This window comes from Octopus bimaculoides, chromosome 18, assembly GCF_046866305.1.
Source record: "Octopus bimaculoides isolate indiv1 chromosome 18, ASM4686630v1, whole genome shotgun sequence".
NCBI lineage: Eukaryota > Metazoa > Mollusca > Cephalopoda > Octopoda > Octopodidae > Octopus > Octopus bimaculoides.
In genome coordinates this window covers 29,834,804-29,853,848 of record NC_142945.1, presented here as the reverse complement: position 1 = coordinate 29,853,848, position 19,045 = coordinate 29,834,804, and the positions used below count along the sequence as shown (strand labels likewise).

General features: G+C 37.2%; 1 protein-coding gene across 5 annotated transcripts in view; it reads right to left on the bottom strand.

Moving 5' to 3' along the window:
* Positions 1-13,855: 13,855 nt before the first annotated feature.
* LOC106867497 (uncharacterized) overlaps positions 13,856-19,045 on the bottom strand; it is a 53,202-nt gene continuing 48,012 nt past the window's right edge. For all 5 annotated transcript variants that reach the window (XM_089365951.1, XM_014912383.3, XM_089365952.1 and 2 more), the window contains 2 exons: positions 17,923-18,066; positions 13,856-14,957 (listed from right to left, as the gene is read on the bottom strand). In XM_089365951.1, coding sequence (XP_089222077.1) covers positions 14,906-14,957; positions 17,923-18,066 — 196 coding nt within the window. In that variant the 3' untranslated portion in view covers positions 13,856-14,905. The remainder of the gene's footprint in view (positions 14,958-17,922; positions 18,067-19,045) is intronic.

The following is a 19,045-nucleotide window of genomic DNA, read 5'->3' as shown; positions in this document are numbered from 1 at the left end:
CGTAACTTATCAAGCTTGACAACTCCCCACATTGCACAAAAGCGTGCTGGACGGTTTAATCGGCCAGCCCGCATCTTGGACACGTCGATGGCACTGACATTCCGTGCCTAGATAACTTATCGCGAACAGGTAAAGCGTTCCTGTAGCACTGCCAGGTCAGGTCTTTTTAAACAGGTTGGCAAGTTGGTTCTCGTCGAACCCCAGAGCCCCTCCTAGGGCGTCATCATTTTTAGCCTCTACCAGCCCTCTATAGAACACCGAGGTGGTATTCCTCCTGCCGGCCTTGCCCGCCTTGTGGATCAGTCAGAGTGCCATTCGGCACTCCTGCCATAAAGTCAGATTCCGTCTTTTTATGAAATCGGGTTTAAATTTCTTCATCGAGGCCAGTCGCGGGAAGAATTCCTCTGCCAGCGGACTCCACACCTCATCATCTTCCAGGTGGCGCCAGAGATGTCTTGGCCTCAACGCATGTCTGCGCATCATTAGCCAAGGCATTCCCAGCGCGCCCTTTAACGGTTCTTGGCAGCGAACGGAGCGCCATAGAAGTGGCTTTCCTCCATTCCACAAAAAGCGGAAAAGGAGTCGTTCCAACTTGTTTAGCCACAAATCGGGACAAGGGACAACGGTCAGGCGGTAAGTGATTACAGATGCAATAAACACCTGTACCACCTCCACCCGCGATAGGCCGGGCCCAGCCCAGCCGCTTTGAGCACCGCTGCTAGGTACCGATGGTCTACCCGATCAAACACTTTACGTTGGTCTAAATGAACCATTGCCTCAACTTTGACGGCTAATTCTCCAACCCTGTCTGAGGTGTAGCAGATAAGGTGAAGATTATCCTGGATCGACCTGCCTGGGATTTCACATGTCTGTGCTTTCCCTACAAGTTTCTTCACAACAGCCGTCAACTTTTTCGCTAACACCTTGGCCAAAATCTTTAACTCTATGTTAAGTAGAGTTACGGGCCTGTAATTGCTAATACTATCCTCTTTGCTCGAGTCTTTCTGGACCAGCGTCGCCACCTCCCGTCTCACAGAACTGAGACTTTTCCCATTCTGTTGCCAGTTTGCATAGTCGCCTGCTAGTATATCTCCGGCATACAACGATAAAACTCATCGTGTAGACCATCCAGCCCCGGCGACCTTTCCCCGGCGTACTCGGCCAACACCTCTTTGACCTCCGCGGCAGTGATCGGTCCTTCACAGCACTCCGCCTCACGTGCCGAGAGCCGCGGCCCACCAGCTAGGAAGTCCTTTAAAGCCACCGCACGCTCAAGCGAACCGCTCTCCCCGAACAACAGGGCGAAATGCTGGAGAAATACTTTCTGCATCTCCTCCTGTCCATAGATCTTGTACCCCTGTTCGTCCGTTAACGACTCTATAGAGGCCTTTTTACCTCTCTGACTCTCCAGACAACGTACCCATCCGGTAACGTTAATGCTTTATCGTTTCCCTGCACGTAGCTTAGCTCTAACTCTGCATCCTTCATGCTTGGAGTTGGAGTGACGGTACAAAACCGTTCTCACCGTCTGCATTCTAGATACAGAGCCAGATTCCATCGCCTCGTCTAATTTCTTAACTAAATCGACCTCTATTCTAGTCTTATCTAACTTAGCTGCTTGCTAAATCTAATGGACTCGAAACGGATGGCTCTTTTGAGGGCTTGTCACCATCTATTATTAGTGATGGTTTCACATAATGCCCTCTGTACTAACACCTTAATCCGTGTACGAAAGTCTTCACACATCAAAATCGACTTGTTCATCTTCTAGTACCCGGGTCTCTGTCTATGGTATTTATCTACATGTACCTCACACGTCACAAGTTTGTGATCCGTGTAAGGCACAATACAAAACTGTGGACGACCAAAAGTATTCCTGTCTCTTTCCCTAACGAATACTCTATCTATGTACGATCTGCGTGAGCCGTCGTTGTTACTCCACGTCCACTGTGGAACGCTCTGCTCATCCAGTCGGTAACAGTCTACTAGATTAAAGCTGTCTAGTAGACTCTTGAGGCTAGGATTCCCTTCCTATCGGTTGAGCCAACACTATCGATCCGCGCATCGAGGATGGTGTTAAAACCCCCTCCCAGAACTACCGTTTTTGACATCACTAGAACATACTCAGGTCTCGAAAGAAAACCGATTGCCTACGCTCGTTAGTAGCGTAGACAGCTACCAACCTGAAGGACTGCTTACTCTCATGAGTCACATCTAGGACGACCAGCCTACCTTCTGTGTCCAGAAAGACAGTTCTTACCTGTAAGTCCAAGCTCTTCCTGATAAGGACTGTAACGCCCGCACCTCTTCCCCGGCTGGGAGAAATAAATTTCTCGTAACCATTCAGAAGAGGCGAGAATGCTTGAGGTCCGCTCATGTTGGACTCGGTTGCAATAGCCACATCTATTCCATGTGTCCTGAGGTCATAAAGGAAACAAACCTATTTCCATTTCGACTCCATTTCACGCACATTCACACAGCCTAACTTAATCATCGATGAAAGAAAAATAATTTACTTACGGTTGAGAGAGAGAGAGCATGACAGTTTTTGTCTGCCTGCTTCCCCGACACTCCCTGTAGCTGTTGGGCTTTTCACCGGCGTTGCCACCGGGCTCTGGGTTGGTGTGGATGCCGGACTAATAATTAGTTTACTCCCTATTGCCTCTTGGGTAATATCTTTTATTGCGTTGTCCTTTAAATGTTCTTGAAGAATTTTCTCTTCCTATTCATCCTATCCAAGTTTCGCATAGCGAACGTCAGACTTATTGTCTGCCGTTTTGCTAAAAAGTTTTATTTTTGGTTGTACTTTTATGCACCTCAAAACCTTCTTGTTAAAAGAGATGATTTTGTCATTAAAAAAAAAAACCTTTCAAGTTTGGAAGGAGTGGTTTGGCAAACCGTTGTCCAACTAATGTAGTGCCACCGGGGTGAGACTGGGGAATTTTTTTGTTGTTCGTCTGTAGTTATTTTTTTGTTTGGGGTGGAGAGTCCAGGATGTTTATTTTCTTCTTTTGTGAGTTATCTGGGTAAACTCCATCTCTTTTGTTTCCTCTTATGCTTTTTGTTTCGTTTGGTTTTTCTCATTTTTTCCTTTTGTTGGTATTATTCCATCTTGTCCTTCCTCTTTCTCTGTGTTCTGAGGAGGGGCTTCATTTCATTTTTTTCTTATTACACGTAGAGCGAACGTGTCCCTTCTGCCCACACGTAAAGCATCTGGGTCTACGTCCCTCTACCGACACACGAATTGTATGCCCCTCCCCTACAAACACACTATCAGGAAAATTTTCAAGTGTCGCATTGTCCGCTTGAATGACCATTTCTAAAGATTGTCCTTTCCAGTCAACCGGTTCCTTTTTCGTCATTTGCAGGATTGTAATTTTCTCCTCCACGTCGTACACTACTGCAGCCGCTACCCACATTACCTCATACCCTACCGGGATCTCTACTGTCACCTTTGCGTAGACACCTCCTTGGCTAAGCTAGCCAACTCGAAATGTGCCTCAATTGTGACACTACTTACTCCTCGGCTAACGTAGCGTACTGTTTCAGATAGGCGCCACGTACTTTTTCACTGTTTCATTTTTTCGTGCCTGTATCATCTAAGCAGGAAAGAAATAAACAAAGCAAAATCGTGCCTGTATAGCTTCTAGTGTATATAAGTTCCAACTCTGTCATGTCTATGAATATATTCATTCTTAACCAGAGACAATATGATTTATTGTTTCTTCTCCATCACCACATATTCTACAGTTAGTTGTATTTCTCTTCATTATGTGTTTTTGGAGATTTCTGGTGAGAACGCAATTAAAAATCCTTCAGTCTCTGCTTTGAGTCCTGAGCTTCTCAGCTATTGTTGGGATTTTGCTTTGTCTATTTCTTTCCTGCTTAGTTTAACCAATATTTGACATGAAGAGGATTTTCTTGCCAGTTTTGGTTTGGATTTTAGTTTTACAGCCTTTGTTGTTTCTTCTTTTTCTTCATAGTTGTTAGGTACTATGATTTCTTTCTTGTATTTGTCATCTTTTTTAAAGACAGAAAACATTTTTTGTTATGTTCGTGTTTTGTGGCTATTTGTATCAGCTTTCCTTCCTTCTGAAGTAGGTATTCCTGTAATTCTATGGTGGTTATTTCATAATAGTTTTCTAGCTGTATAAGGCCTCTACCACCTTCAATATGTAGTATGTATAATCTTTCTATATCAGATTTTGGGTGGTGCATCCTGAATCCTGTCATTATTTTTCTTGTTTTCCTTTCTATTTTGATTAGTTCGTTTAGAGTCCAGTTAAGAATATTGCAGCCGTAACTCTTAACTGGGACGGTTAGGGTGCTGATACCTATTATCTTGTTTTTTTTTTGCATTGAACTCTGTTTTCAGTATTAATCTAACTTTATTATTATTATCATTATTATTATTATTATTCAGTAGTTTTATTTTTATAACGTGCTTTCACTTCACTACCGAGCGCAGCTCTGTGCGCCTTGGGTATGTGCTGTGGTTTGCTGTGGTGCTCTTATGTTTACTGTATTGAAAGTGTTTTGCGTAGAATGTGTGCAGTACCCAGTAGTGCAATTTTCTGTATGTTATATATATTTGTAAGTCCTGGTGTTTTTGTTATGTATTTGTCTGAATATTTTTTTATTATACCTAAGGCACCTACTATGATAGGAATTGTTTCTGTTTTTAGATTCCACATTCGAGTTATCTCTATTTCCAGGTCTTTGTATTTTGAAAGTTTTTCCATTTCTTTTAGAGAAACGTTGTCATCTGCTGGTATTGAAACATCAATTAGAAGGCATTTTTTTCCTTCATGATCTTTGACAACTATATCTGGTCTATTTGCCTTAATTTCTCTATCTGTGTGTATTGGCATATCCCAGAGTATGGTTGCTTTCTCGTTTTCTGTGACCTTTTCTGGCGTGTGTTTATACCATCTTTTTTCTGTTGCTATTCCATAATGTTGGCATAGCTTCCAGTGTATATAGGTCCCAGCTCTGTCGTGTCTGTGAATATATATTCCTTCTTAGCCAGGACTGGGCAGCCAGAGATAATATGATTTATTGTTTCTTGTCGATCTCCACATATTCTACAGTTACTTGTTATATTTCTTTTCATTATGTGTTTTTGGTAATTTCTGGTGGGGAGGCTTTGGTCTTGTGCAGCAATTAAAAATCCTTCAGTCTCTGCTTTGAGTCCTGAGCTTCTCAGCCATCGCTGGGATTTTTCTCTGTCTATTTCTTTCGCATTTAGTTTAGCCCAGTATTTACCATGTAGGGGCTTTTCTTGCCATCGTTTTATCATGGTCCGTTGCTGTTCTAGTTTTAGTTTGGATTTCATTTGTTTTATAGCTTTTGTTGTTTCTTCTTCTTCTTCGTATTTGTTAGGTAGATTGATTTCTTGTTTGTATTTGTCAGCTTCCTTAAATACTGAAAACAGTTTTTTGTTTTGCTCGTGTTTTGTGGCTATTTGTATTAGTTTCCCTTGCTTCTGGAGTAGGTATTTTTGCAGTCCTATGGTGGTTATTTTATAATAGTTTTCTAGCTGTATAAGACCCCTGCCACCTTCTGTGCGTTGTATATATAGCCTTTCTATGTCAGATTTTGGGTGGTGCATCCTATATCCTGTCATTATTTTCCTTGTTTTCCTGTCTATTTTACATAGTTCGTTTAGTGTCCAGTTAAGGATGTTGTAGCTGTAGCTTATAACTGGGACAGCTAAAGTGTTGATACCCATTATCTTGTTTTTAGCATTGAGCTCTGTTTTTAGTATTGATCTAACTCGTCTATAGTACTCTTTCTTTATTTTTTCTTTCATTTGTGTATGTTGTATCCTATCTAGTTCATTGACTCCTAAATACTTATATGGTTGGCTTTCGTCTAGTTCTCTTATTTCATTGGCTTTATCTAGTGTTATATTGCTACTTTTAACTAATTTTCCTCTTTTCAGGGTTGCTTTGGCACATTTTTCTAATCCGAATTTCATTTCTATTTCCTTGGTAAAGCCGTGTACTGTCTGTAGTAGTGTTTCTAGCTCTTTGTCGTTTCTTGCATATAATTTTAGGTCATCCATATATAGAAGGTGGCTGACTGTTTTTCCATAGCATTTGTAACCGCATCCAGTTCTATTTAGCAATTCTGTTAGAGGTGTGAGTGCCAGGCAGAACAGGAGTGGAGAGAGCGTGTCTCCCTGGAATATTCCTCTTCATTATTATTATTATTATTATTATTATTATTATTATTATTATTATTATTATTATTATTATTATTTTCATACACACACACAACAGACTAGACTGTTGGACAATAAAAATTACTAAAATCGGGTTACAAGAAGTAACCTTATATGCCAAGAATCCTCCTAATTCCCTAATAACATTGTTTACTGGAGGTGTACTAAACTGGGTTTTATGCTTATTTCCTATATCCATCTGTTCAGATCTTTAGAGATAGTTCCCAATGCACATATAACTACTGGGATACATTTTACCTGCACTTTCCATAGTCTCTGTAATTCAATGGCTAGGTCCTGGGACTTTGCTATTTTTTCTATACCTCTCATATTGATTTTTTCATCATTTGGGACTGTAAAGTCATTTGTCTGGCACTATTTATTCTCTTTATCTACTACTACTAAAGCAAGACTTCTACTTTGTATTACTCTGTCACTCTGAATGTTAAAGTCCCATAACATCTTGTATTTCTACTGTCTAGTACTTTACTAGGTTTATGTTCATACCATCTATGGTCAAATCCTAGCTTTCTACATAGCTCCCAGTATATAACTCTCCGTAGATTGTCATCTCTTTGCTTGTATTCTTTCTATGCTAGTATGCTATATTCACTTACTGTATGAGTAATGCTTTCCTCTTTTGATTTTCATAGGTACCTGCTCAGTGGTCAAAAGTAAACAGCTACCTGTTGGAATCGTTTCGCATTGTACTTTTGGTCCATCAGGGCTGCCCACTCTCACCTCTTCTTTGCGTGCTGTCTCTCGAGCCTCAATTGCAGAAGTTTAAACATCATCCATCATAGTGTTGAACACCTCTGAAGTGGAGGAGGTGGTCGGCACCATTCTACAGTCGCTGGCCAAAATTAGCACCGACAAGTCGGTAGGCTTGCAGCTGAGCACTTGGAGAGGTAGGTCCATGCTGTCGGATGGCGTTATTGGACATTGGACTGACGGACTAGTTAAACTGTTTGAGGTCTGGTTTGGTCCCAACCTCTATGTGGATAAGAACTGGGACGAGGTGTCAAATAGGATGGCCAGTCTTAGAAATGGGCAGAGAGGAAACTGTTCCAGAAAAGACACAGTTGGCAAATGCTTACGTTGCCTCCGCTATATTTTATCGCCTTGCCCTAGCTGCCTCTTGATCAGGCTGAAGCGTCTGTTATTTAGCTTTTTTTTGCAAAAGGAACGCATTCCAGTGGTCAGGAGGTCAGCTTTCTGCCAGCACCTTAGACATGCTGTGGCTGCTATCGAGTAGACACGCACCGACATTTCGCCACATGTGAACGTGTGTGGGCATTGTTCGTGAGGCATGTCTTTCTGCAGCTCATCTTCTTCACGGAGCTGCTGTCCTGAATGAAGGAAAGACCGAGACATAGCACCTAGCACCTAGAAATTCGTCAGGCGCTCACAGAACCTCTACCAGTCAGGCAATGGGATCCGTGGATGTTCCACTTTAGCAATCTATAGAGGATTAGTGTCGGAGACGTGTGACGACGTTCTCAGAGACTCAGGGTGTCGACAGAAAGGAATTGGTTAGTCTATTCCAGAGGAATTTTCGGTCGGGGACTACCATGGATAATTTTCAGAAGTCCTGACCTTGGAAGCTACCGATTCAAGGTAAACTCTACAGGCACGGATGTGCTGCCAGACGGGCTTATCCAAGATGCGTGCAGAGCGACGAGACCGTCCTGCACCTATTTATTCAGCGTCGGGGCATTGCTGACTTGTAGAGCAATGTTGAACTGCTGCTGTCATGTGTGGGACATATCCGTCTATTGGCTTGTCCATAGTAACGATTGCCCCGCCGACCTCCTTTAACTGGTCGTTAGCGAAAGAGGTTGACTGGTAAACGAAGTTGAAAGATGAAGACAGAGATATTCCTCTTTGAGAGACTCCTCATAGACTTTTTCAAGTATTGCTTGAAGTTAACAACATTTGACATCAACAGTACAGTAATGGTGGGAATTTCTATAACAATGCCACTATGGAATAACTTATATGCACACAATCATTTTCCAAACAATAGAAAGTAAAAGAAGTAATATAATGTGTCGATAAGCCAATTATCTGGCACTATCTATTCTCTTTATCTACTACTACTAAAGCAAGACTTCTACTTTGTATTACTCTGTCACTCTGAATGTTAAAGTCCCATAACATCTTGTATTTCTACTGTCTAGTACTTTACTAGGTTTATGTTCATACCATCTATGGTCAAATCCTAGCTTTCTACATAGCTCCCAGTATATAACTCTCCGTAGATTGTCATCTCTTTGCTTGTATTCTTTCTATGCTAGTATGCTATATTCACTTACTGCATGAGTAATGCTTTCCTCTTTCGATTTTCATAGGTACCTGCTCAGTGGTCAAAAGTTGATGTTAATTTCAGCAAAACCATTCATGAAAATTCATCGTAATGCAACTTGAAATTAGTCACAGATATAATGTCTGATACTGAATGGAAATCAAATCATTTTAAATGAAGGGTCTTACCAAAATACAGATTAAGCAGATAGGTTTAAATGTTTATAAAATTTTTCTGCCAGACCTCTTACTCGGGAGTGTACCTATGAATAAACTATTTGATTAAGACGTGAAATCCTAGTGATAGGTAAAACTTTACACTAGATGATACAAATGTAGAAACATAAGCAACGCGAGTCAACAAAGGAGACTTTAAATGGATGTTCGACCTGCTAAAAATTGAAGCTAAACCTCACTTAAGTCTCACTCTACCATCCTGAAAACTAGAGATGATATATTAGATAATCTAAGCCTAAGAAGCCTAAGCTTAAGAAGACAAGGTGGTCATGACTGAACTAAATTTCATCATAAGTTTGCTCTGTCAGGGTTGACTTGGGGTTAAATAACGAACAGAAACACCAGAGATCCACCTCAACTGATAACAGTAGGCTGAATGTTCATCATGAAATTAACTTATTTGAAAAATAGCTCTTTAGGAAAATAATATACGATTTATGGATGTGAAGAAAGATTAATCTATTAAATACATTAAAAATAAAACAGTATACTAAGTGTGACGTGGAAATATCAAAAAGCTGATAACAGCATATTTCTGGATATTGTCAATGTACATAAACAATCGAAATCCAAATATTAAAACAGTATATCTCGTTAGAATATATAAAATTATAAAATCTAACTGTACAGCCAACTGGAAAACTGGCATAGATTCCGCAATGATAGACAGCTGCTCCATAACTACTCTACAATGTAACCACCAGAAAAATACCTTAAGATAAGCATCTAACTATAATGGCAAAAGAGGCAATTAAATATTGGGATATATTTATGCAAACTGTCTTACAGAAATATTTCTGTTTAATCAAAAATTAATATCAAAATTTTTCATAATGCTACTTGTAAAAAAATTTCAGAGAATGTGATTTTTATAATCGTTTTAGTTATCAGTCCTTCTCAATCAAATTGAACTACTAACTCTTATTTATTGTGAGGTCTACTTCCTGTCACCATGTTTAAATTTGTTCACTTTTTTTGTTACTTCCGATTTACATGAAAATATTACACACGTGAGTCTTTATGCTTGTGTTGTTGAGTTATTTTTCTGTTGTCGATCGTTTGAAATGTTCATTATGCTGTTGCTTATAGGTGCTACATTCTGGTTACGATTATGGATTATTTTTTGTTGTTATTGTTGATTGAATTGATACTGTTGAATTATTATTACGCTGTTCATTTTTTGTATTGTTTAATACATATAGGTATAATTGTATTAAATCATTTGGGGTGTTTTTGATGCTATTGTTCAATATAGGAGGATATGATTATAATGTATTTTAGTTTCGATACGTACCAAACCGAGCGATTGCATCTAGGCCCTATCGTGAGATAAAATATTTTAGATAACTTTAAATAAATGAAACGCACTTGGTCAATGCTATATCACCGTCATATGCACTAAATCAAAGGAGTTTTATATTAAGAAAGTGAAAATTCATGAGAATAAAATAATTCAACAAAACAAATTAGGTTTTCAGAATAATTACCTCTTTGTAACAAAATCATTTCGAAATTGGGACTCAAACTTTTTGGTCAGAAATAGAGAATTATTTTTAAAACAAACAGCATACGGTCTGATTTACTTTACTGTAATATTCAATAAAATTTAAGTTTTATTGCTTAGGGTTGAATGGAACGCTCAGGCCATCCACAAGCCGAAAAGAGGAGCCGATTGAGGTTTGGCGAATAGCCATGGAAGAACGTATAACAATCCAGGAAATTGCTCACGAAGTGGGAATAAGCACAGAATCAGTGCATTCCATTTTAACGGAGGATTTGTGCATGCGGAGAGTGTCGGCGAAATTCGCCCCCAAGGTGCTGGAGGAGCAGCAGAAGCAACTCAACATGGAAATCACTCAGGACATGATGGAGTGTGTAGGCCATGATCCAGACTTCAGGAAGATCATCATCACTGGTGATGAGACAGGTTTATGGTGTCCAATACGTTCGGTCATCTTGCGTGAAAACAAAAATCTGACCAGCGCGCACTACACGTCTGTACTCTAGGTGTAACAGCTGGGAACTGATGTGGCCTACCGGCGCAAAATTTGTACGTATGCGCAGGAAGGGTAGCATCACCTCCCGCCCAAGGACATTAGTTTTGGCAGGAAAAATGTCGGATACTTTTTGAACGCACCTCGTATATTGGAATGTTTAAGATTTGAATTTGTTGATATTTCTCTTTATATTATTAAGAATTATTATTCCTTATCATAAAACATTCATTTTGAAAAAGTTCAAAAATTCAAAACTTATGGCTGGTTGTCTCCTCCGAAATGAAGAAAAGGGAGGAGAAAAAGGGGGAAAAAATTGGAATATTGGGAAAAATCGTAGCACAGTCTCAAAGCTATCACTTACTTCACATTGTAAAACAAACAGTTTCAAAACAAACAGTTGGGAAATCAGATTTATTTTGGTTTTTGTGCACAAGCACAAATAAATTTTAATCCAATTGTAACTTTCCTTAACCTCTAACACTAAACCTTAGGTACAAATGCTAAGGCCTAACCTATAATCCTAAAAGGTAAACCCTAATCATAATACTAAACAATAACCCTACCCTAATTGTAAACTCTCATCCGTAGGTCTAAATCCCAACTCCAATCCCCAATTCTAACCTCTAAACTTAACTCCATTCACTAACCTAACCATAATCCTAGTTTCTAACCCTACATCAAAACTAAAATCATTAACCTTAACTTAAGGGTTAACTCCAATCGTAAACACTTTGACCTACCGCTAAACTTAACCACTATTACCAAACCCTAATTCGGCCCCAATTGTGTGCTGGAGCGTAGTCTGAAGAAACAAGACCCATTTTGTCAGCTTTCCTGGGCGTTTTGTCTTGATAGCCTTTCGTAACTGTCTCAGCAAGTTGGCACAGTACTCTCCATTGATGGTGTGTTCCTTTTGATGATAGTCAATAAACAATGCTTTTTGTATTTCAAAAAACTGAGGCCATTACCTTCATGCAGATGAAACCACCCTTAGAGCTGGCGAGGTGGTGTATTTCCACTGCATGGATTGTCTCTTTGTCTCTGGCTCAAAGTGATGAACCCAACACTCATGGGTTAGGAAACGTTCAAGGAAATCAGCTGGATCTTCCTCAAACAATGTCAGATTTTCCCGTGATGTGATCAACCTAGTGTGGTTTTGATCAGGTGTCACAAGACGTGACATACATCGAGCAGAAACCTTCTGCGAAGTTTATTGAGCAGAATATTCTCAATTCTCTTACGGGATATGCTAATAGCATTGGCTATTTGATTTATAGTCAATTGCCTGTTATCCGTCACCATGTGATGAACGCGATCACTATTTTCCTCAGTGGTGGCATTTGCAGAACCCCCAGACCTTGGGTCATCTTCAAAATGCCCACTTTTGCACAGTTGATAAAAGCTGGAGTGCCATCTCCTAATGTAGCAACCATGTCAGCATGAATGTCTCGTGGGGTGGGGTTATAAACCATTTTTCTGCATGTACATGATAACACCACGATGCCAAATTTTGCCCATTTTCACGAGAAGTCGCAACTAATTACTTTTGAAGTTTTCTTTGAACAGTCAAGTGTCAGTTTATCTGGAAAGAAATAATGCAATTACCAATGAGAAGAGTTGAAAGATTTCACAGCTCTAACATTACTCCTTCATATTCAGCCTATGAACTTTTCAGCTCACTCTCGGATATATAAGAAAATTACCAAAGAAAACATGAAAGAATGGTAAAAGTAACCTTTCTATGGTCACGTTGTAAAAGTCTAGATAAAGGTAATATGGAAGTCAATATCTGTTCAAAGACTGCACCAAAAATAGAACCAAAATGTATGAGTTTAGATACACAAGATTCAATGTTTTGAAACAAAATCTACCAAAATGTAGTAATTAGGCTAGTGATTAGGCTAGTAATTAGGCTATGCGATCAACCTAAGTAAATAGTTAACCCATAATTCTTTGAAAATCTATAACCATATTTATGGATATGTCGCAACTATATCAATTTGCAGATATGGAAATGATTCTAAATCGTAACTGAAAGTAATGGCATAAAGCGTATCAAATCTAGACGTAACTTTAATGTTATGGGATATAAGCAAATTTTCCACTTATAGAGACATACAAATGAATATTTATGCGCTCTGAGTGATACAGAAAGACGAAAATTTACCAAAGTATAAAGATCTTAAAATGGAAATAAGCAATATGAAAGCATATGACTGAACAAAAGGCATCAATAGCAATTGGTGCACTGATTATAATTATTAAAAGGTACCAAAATATAAGCATCTGCCGAGGATCAAAATTGTACAAATCAGAAACGAACAAGCGAGCCTCTATACAGTCTATTGACCTGATGGAATTATCAGCCAAATCTCATTTTTGTACAGTCGTTAAAACGAAAGATGGGAAGTGTATCAAACAAGATAAGGTAATTGAGCGTGTTGCTCATTTTTCCATACATTCATAAATGAATAATATCAATTTCTATTCAGAAACATAAAACATCCAGTTATTTCTTCTTTCATTGTAAAAAGAATAAGCCATTATATTTTGGAAAGCTAATCAGAAAATCGAAGTTTATTCCAGTTTTAAATAAGTGATAAGCAAGTTGAACTGCACACACACACACACACACACACACACACACACACACACACATACTATATATATATATATATATATATATATATATATATATATATATATATATATACACATATATATATGTATGTATGTATGTATCTATCTATCTATCTATCTATCTATCTATCTATCTATCTATCTATCTATCTATATATATATATATATATATATATATATATATATATATATATATATATATATATATATGTCTGTGTGTGTTTGTCTTCGTATCTGTGCTTCTCCTCGCCATCATCGTTTGACAACTGGGGTTGGTGTATTTAAGTCCCAGATCTTAGCGGTTCGGTAAAAGTGGTCGATAGAATAAGTACAAGGCTTCAAAATATGTCCTGGGGTTGATTTCTTTAACTAGAAACCCTTTAAGGCGTGCTCCAGCATGGCTGCAGTCAAATGATTGAAACAAGTAAAAGAATAATAGAATATATGTATATATATATATATATTGTGGTGTAGCACTTTTAATTAACATATCCGACTTGAAATTTTCATCCTTTAGAAAAATCTTTACCTGTAGCAATCATAAGACAAATTAAAAACCTCCATATGTTTTGGAATATAGTTAGCTAAAATAAACTTCTGGTTGCGCATGTACATAAAATGTAGCATAAACGGGCGTAACTTTTTGTTTCTGTAAGGTTGATTATGTTTGATAAATTCTCAAAAATTTGATAAATTATGTGTATGTTTTCATAACATTTCTGTTGGTGGTAAAGTCATTTAAATTTATTTCCAGGATTCTAGAATGTATTTCTTGAAGTGTTGGTATTTGTTGAAAATCTCGCACTTGACGTTTAGATATCTTCACTTTTTGATATCCATTAATACGAGATTTATTTCTGAATTATATAAGTTCCGCTCATGTGCTGCATGCATTGATCTTGAAATTGAGCGATGATATTGAATTTAATTCTGCTGCCTTTCAATTTTTAAATGTAGTAGTATATTTTGGCGACACGCCTTTTCTCTGTCATTGCGAAAGAAGTATTGGGATTGAAATAGCAGTTTTTTTTAGTCATTTCGACTTCATGCTTTCTTTTAGTATCGAGGGATAATGTCTTGTCAATCAGTCCTGATTATCTACGTAATTATCGATGAAGCTTAAATTATCTCCACGTAATAAATCTAAACACCGAGAGTAAACATCGTTAGGGCAGCGGAACTAAATTTTAAAAACTGCTATTTCATTCACACTTTTTTTTAAAAATATAGACTAGAGAAATGTCACCAAATTATATACAACTATAGTTGAAAATTAAAAGAAAGTAAAACTAGGTTTGATATCTATTAGAAATTTCTTGAATGATGCAAGACTTACAACTATCGTAATTCAGGAAATAATTTTATATTAATCTTGAAAATATGAAGATTGTTTAAATATCAGGTATGACATTTTCAAAATACGCCGGCACTTTAAGAAATATATTTGTGCATGTGTTTCTCTAAGGATGAATGCATCGAAGAGAAATATATCCTGTGTGCCTTATCGAACAGTGAAGCTGACTACTCTACTAGTTCGTTTGCCATCTGCAGACCTGAAATAGAAAATAAAAGGATGATGTTGAAAGTAGTACATAAGTCAAAGAAATTGTAATTCGGCTCTCAGGAAAGATGATTAGGAAAAGTATAAGTTCTGTGCAAAATGCTCACAATGATTAATAATGTTAGGCTTGCCACTAGACGCTCATTGATTTCCAAACGGTGTTCTCGGCACACTTCTTTGTCTTAAAGCCATTTGGCTGTCAGAATTACTGTTATTTGATTCACATATATTTTAAAAATCATGCTTTTAACCATTTACGATAAATGTCTACATATGCTCTGTACTTAGTCATACTGAAGTTGAACATCGTAACTGAATAAAGTGATTGGTTCTCAGTTATCCTCTTTCATTACGACACCTAAAATAATGTAGTGATTAACAATTTTTGTTATACATTTGGTGTGCACATACTTTCGTTAGAGGAAAAATTATGCACAGTATAAGATTTTCGTGCACACAGACTACTGAAAATTGGTGGGAAACCTCTTTAAACTCCGAAAAACAAGAAAATTCAAAAACTTATAACTTATAACAAAAGCAAAAATATGTATTTAGAATATCATGGAGCTGCATATATTAGCAATTGCAACTATTCGTACTAGCAGTGTCAAATCCACAGAATTTGGAAACTGGGTATAATCTTCAATATTCAAGCTCGATAAAAATCCCAATCAAGTAGCATCATGACTCCATTCTTTGCTACACATTTAAATACAAAAAGCGCAACCACATATATAATATAGTAAGTGGAAAAAACTTCGATTAACCGAGGTTAATTAGTATGCAAAAAATTCTCTTCCCAGAGGTGTTTAAAATTGAAAGACAAGTAAGGCAAAAATTCAATAAGATCGGGCAACATATTTTTATGGAAATTAGATGATGATGATGGGATTGGATTCTGTCTTTAAAGGCAACAGGTTGAAGCATGGATATATTTCGGTCTTACTAGACCTCTCCAAGAAAGCACAGTCTACTCAGTTGGCAAGACTAAGAAGTGATTTGCATGTTTAGAAATGGAGTAAATATGGTGATGCTGATTATCAATATGAACCCTTTGGCTGAATATAGTTATATTGTGACCCGTTTTGTATAGAGAAGAAGCCTGTGTAATATGTAACTACATCTTGAATCTGCAATTTGTTGGATGAATTACCACAAGGATCTGTCTCATACTTCTAAAACACACACACACACACACACACACACACACACAAACACACACACACACACACACACACATATATATATATATATATATATATATATATATATATATATATATATATATATATATAACTGCAAAAGTAGATAATATTTTAAATGCAGATAATATTCACAACTTACCACCTTTCATCAGAGACACATACTTAATTTCTTTAACCATGCCACTACCAAAAGGTTTGGCATTAAAATTACCGATTTACAGAAGCACTATGTATCACTATAGAACACCGTACAATGGAGACAAGCACAGTTTGAAAACGCAAAAACACATTTTGCGTTACCATATTCGTGTCAAAGTAAACTTTTTTTCCATAAAAAATTATATACCATTTAAAAGCTCTAGATGTGAACTTTCTTATCATATTGTTTTAATTAAAATCCATACATTTACAAAGTTTGTCCCGTTTTTTTTTTTGACTAATGAATGGCATCCCTCGTTTTAGTTCAAAGCGCTAGAACGCTATAATTCGAGTTGTACATACAGTCGCAAAGAGGGATGTTTTTGCCTTATTTTGATATAAAAATCGATAGGGGTAGGTCAGATAATCGTTACGAAATATAAAAGTGAAAATTTTATCGTTATTTTTCATTTTTCATAAATATAAATCATAAATTTTACATTTTTTTTTTATTAAAAAGCTCATTATTGCATCACGGTCATTTCGAAGACCGTGATGCAAAAAAAAAAAAGGAAAAAAAATCACAGTCAAAACGGAGAAAATCCAACTTATGTGAGTGTCAAAATCTCAGGATAGGACTTATTTAGTTCTATACCAACTACAAATATGCTAAAAGCCAAGTGCCCGTGGCTTGTATTTTGGGATTCAACTACGTCTGAAAACAGCGAAATTGATTGTGACATGCAACAAAATAGGCTTGACATAAACATTTAAAAAAATTTCTCTCAGAAAAGTTTCCTTTCCAAGAACTTGAAAAAGAAAAGGCAACTGCTATACTATGGTTACTATTGTGTAATTTGAAGATGATTATCACCATAGTTTCAAAGATATGACATTATGAAGATGGCTAATAAGGCGGCGAGCTGGCAGAGTCGTTAGCACACCGCGCAAAAAGCTTCGCGGTATTTCGTCTACCACTACGTTCTGAGTCCGAATTCTGCCTAGGTAACTTTGCCTTTCATCCTTTCGGGGTCGATAAATTAAGTAACAGTTGAGTACTGGAGTCGATGTAATCGACTATCCTCCTCCCCCAAATTTCAGGCCTTGTGCCTATAGTAGAAATGATTATAAAGATGGCTAATTATTCATTTAGGCCAGTTAGGCAAGATTTTGACCAATTCACTGAAATTTGGATGAATATTTTAGAAATGAAATATCAAAATGCTTTTTTCGGATGTTCTCCAAGTAAAAAGTACAGTAGAAATTACATTTGAATATTTTCAAAATTTCATAGTGATGCCTAGTAGCACCTGCTAACTCCACAATTTCTTTCTCACTTGTGATTCAAGAGAGCATTAATTTCAATCTATCAAAAACAACTATTTAATTATACAAGAAGTTGAATAATGTGAAAACATCGTAAGAGGGTATTTTCAAACACTTAAGGATAAAATCGAATATTACTTTCCATCGTTGACTGTATGGTCATTTCTCTGCATAAACAGCCTCTCATTGTACTAGAATGTACCATAAGTAAAGAATAGGTTTGATACAATCGCGAACATCAACTATAAAAATTGCGAACATATTCATTGGCTCACCAAAGAAGCTTACCTTGTCCTTAGATATAATTTCTGACCTGGATACGCTTTCGACTGTTTATCAACAGTAGTCCAAGTATTTTGTCTGTCAGAACTAAACTCAATTTTCAAGCCTGGAATTGCTGAATTGGCCTGAATCTGACCAAAACGATCAATACTATAATAGAAAAACAAAGAGACAAAAGCCAAAAAGTTGCCAATGACTAGGAGCATGAAAATAAATAATCTAATTGTTTATAGTGAAAACCACTTTTCTCAATGAAAATAGCTTCGTTTCGATTTCTACTTATATATTTTCATATCAATTACACCACAAATGTACAATGAATGAGCGTGAATCCTCACAACATTTCACTCGTTACTCATCAAATTTTTTAGGCTCTGTGCCTATAAAATAATGTTATACCACTTACTCAATACTCATCCGAATTTAAAGGTAACGTAATCCAAGGGTAGAGTAAGGAAATCCACAAGCATGGTAATCCAAATCAGTCGGAAGGACCTAGATGTGTCCGTGCGGAAAATAGTCAATTCAAATAAACGAATAATAAAATTAACAATAATAGATAACAAGAGGACGTGCAGAAGGAATGTATTAGTTTGACACTCAGTAAAAAGAGAGTTTTTGACGTTTCGAACATAGCTCTTCATCGCCAACAGCTCGAGCTGTTGGAAATTTCTTTTCCTTCTTTGTTTTTTTTTCTCTTTCTCCTTTCCGTTGAAGAGCTATGCTTGAAACGTGAAAAACTCACTTCTTTTACTGAGTGTCAAACTAATACATTCCTTCTGCACGTCCTCTTGTTGTCTGTTATTGTTAATTTTATTATTCGTTTATTTGAATTGACTGTATATATATATATGTGTGTGTGTGTGTGTGTGTGTGTATACGCACACACTCATGCACGCACGCACGCATGCACGCACGTACACACACACACACACACACACACACACACACACACACACACACACAAATTCACTGATCCAGAAATTGAACCAAGTAAACAGACACATCGAACACACGACACTGAACGTTTGTATTACAGTAATTCATAGGTAACAAAAATTAAGAGCTTCGAATTCAATTTTTTCATACCTAATGTTCTTTCTTACTTAATTAAAGGCACCCGAATGAT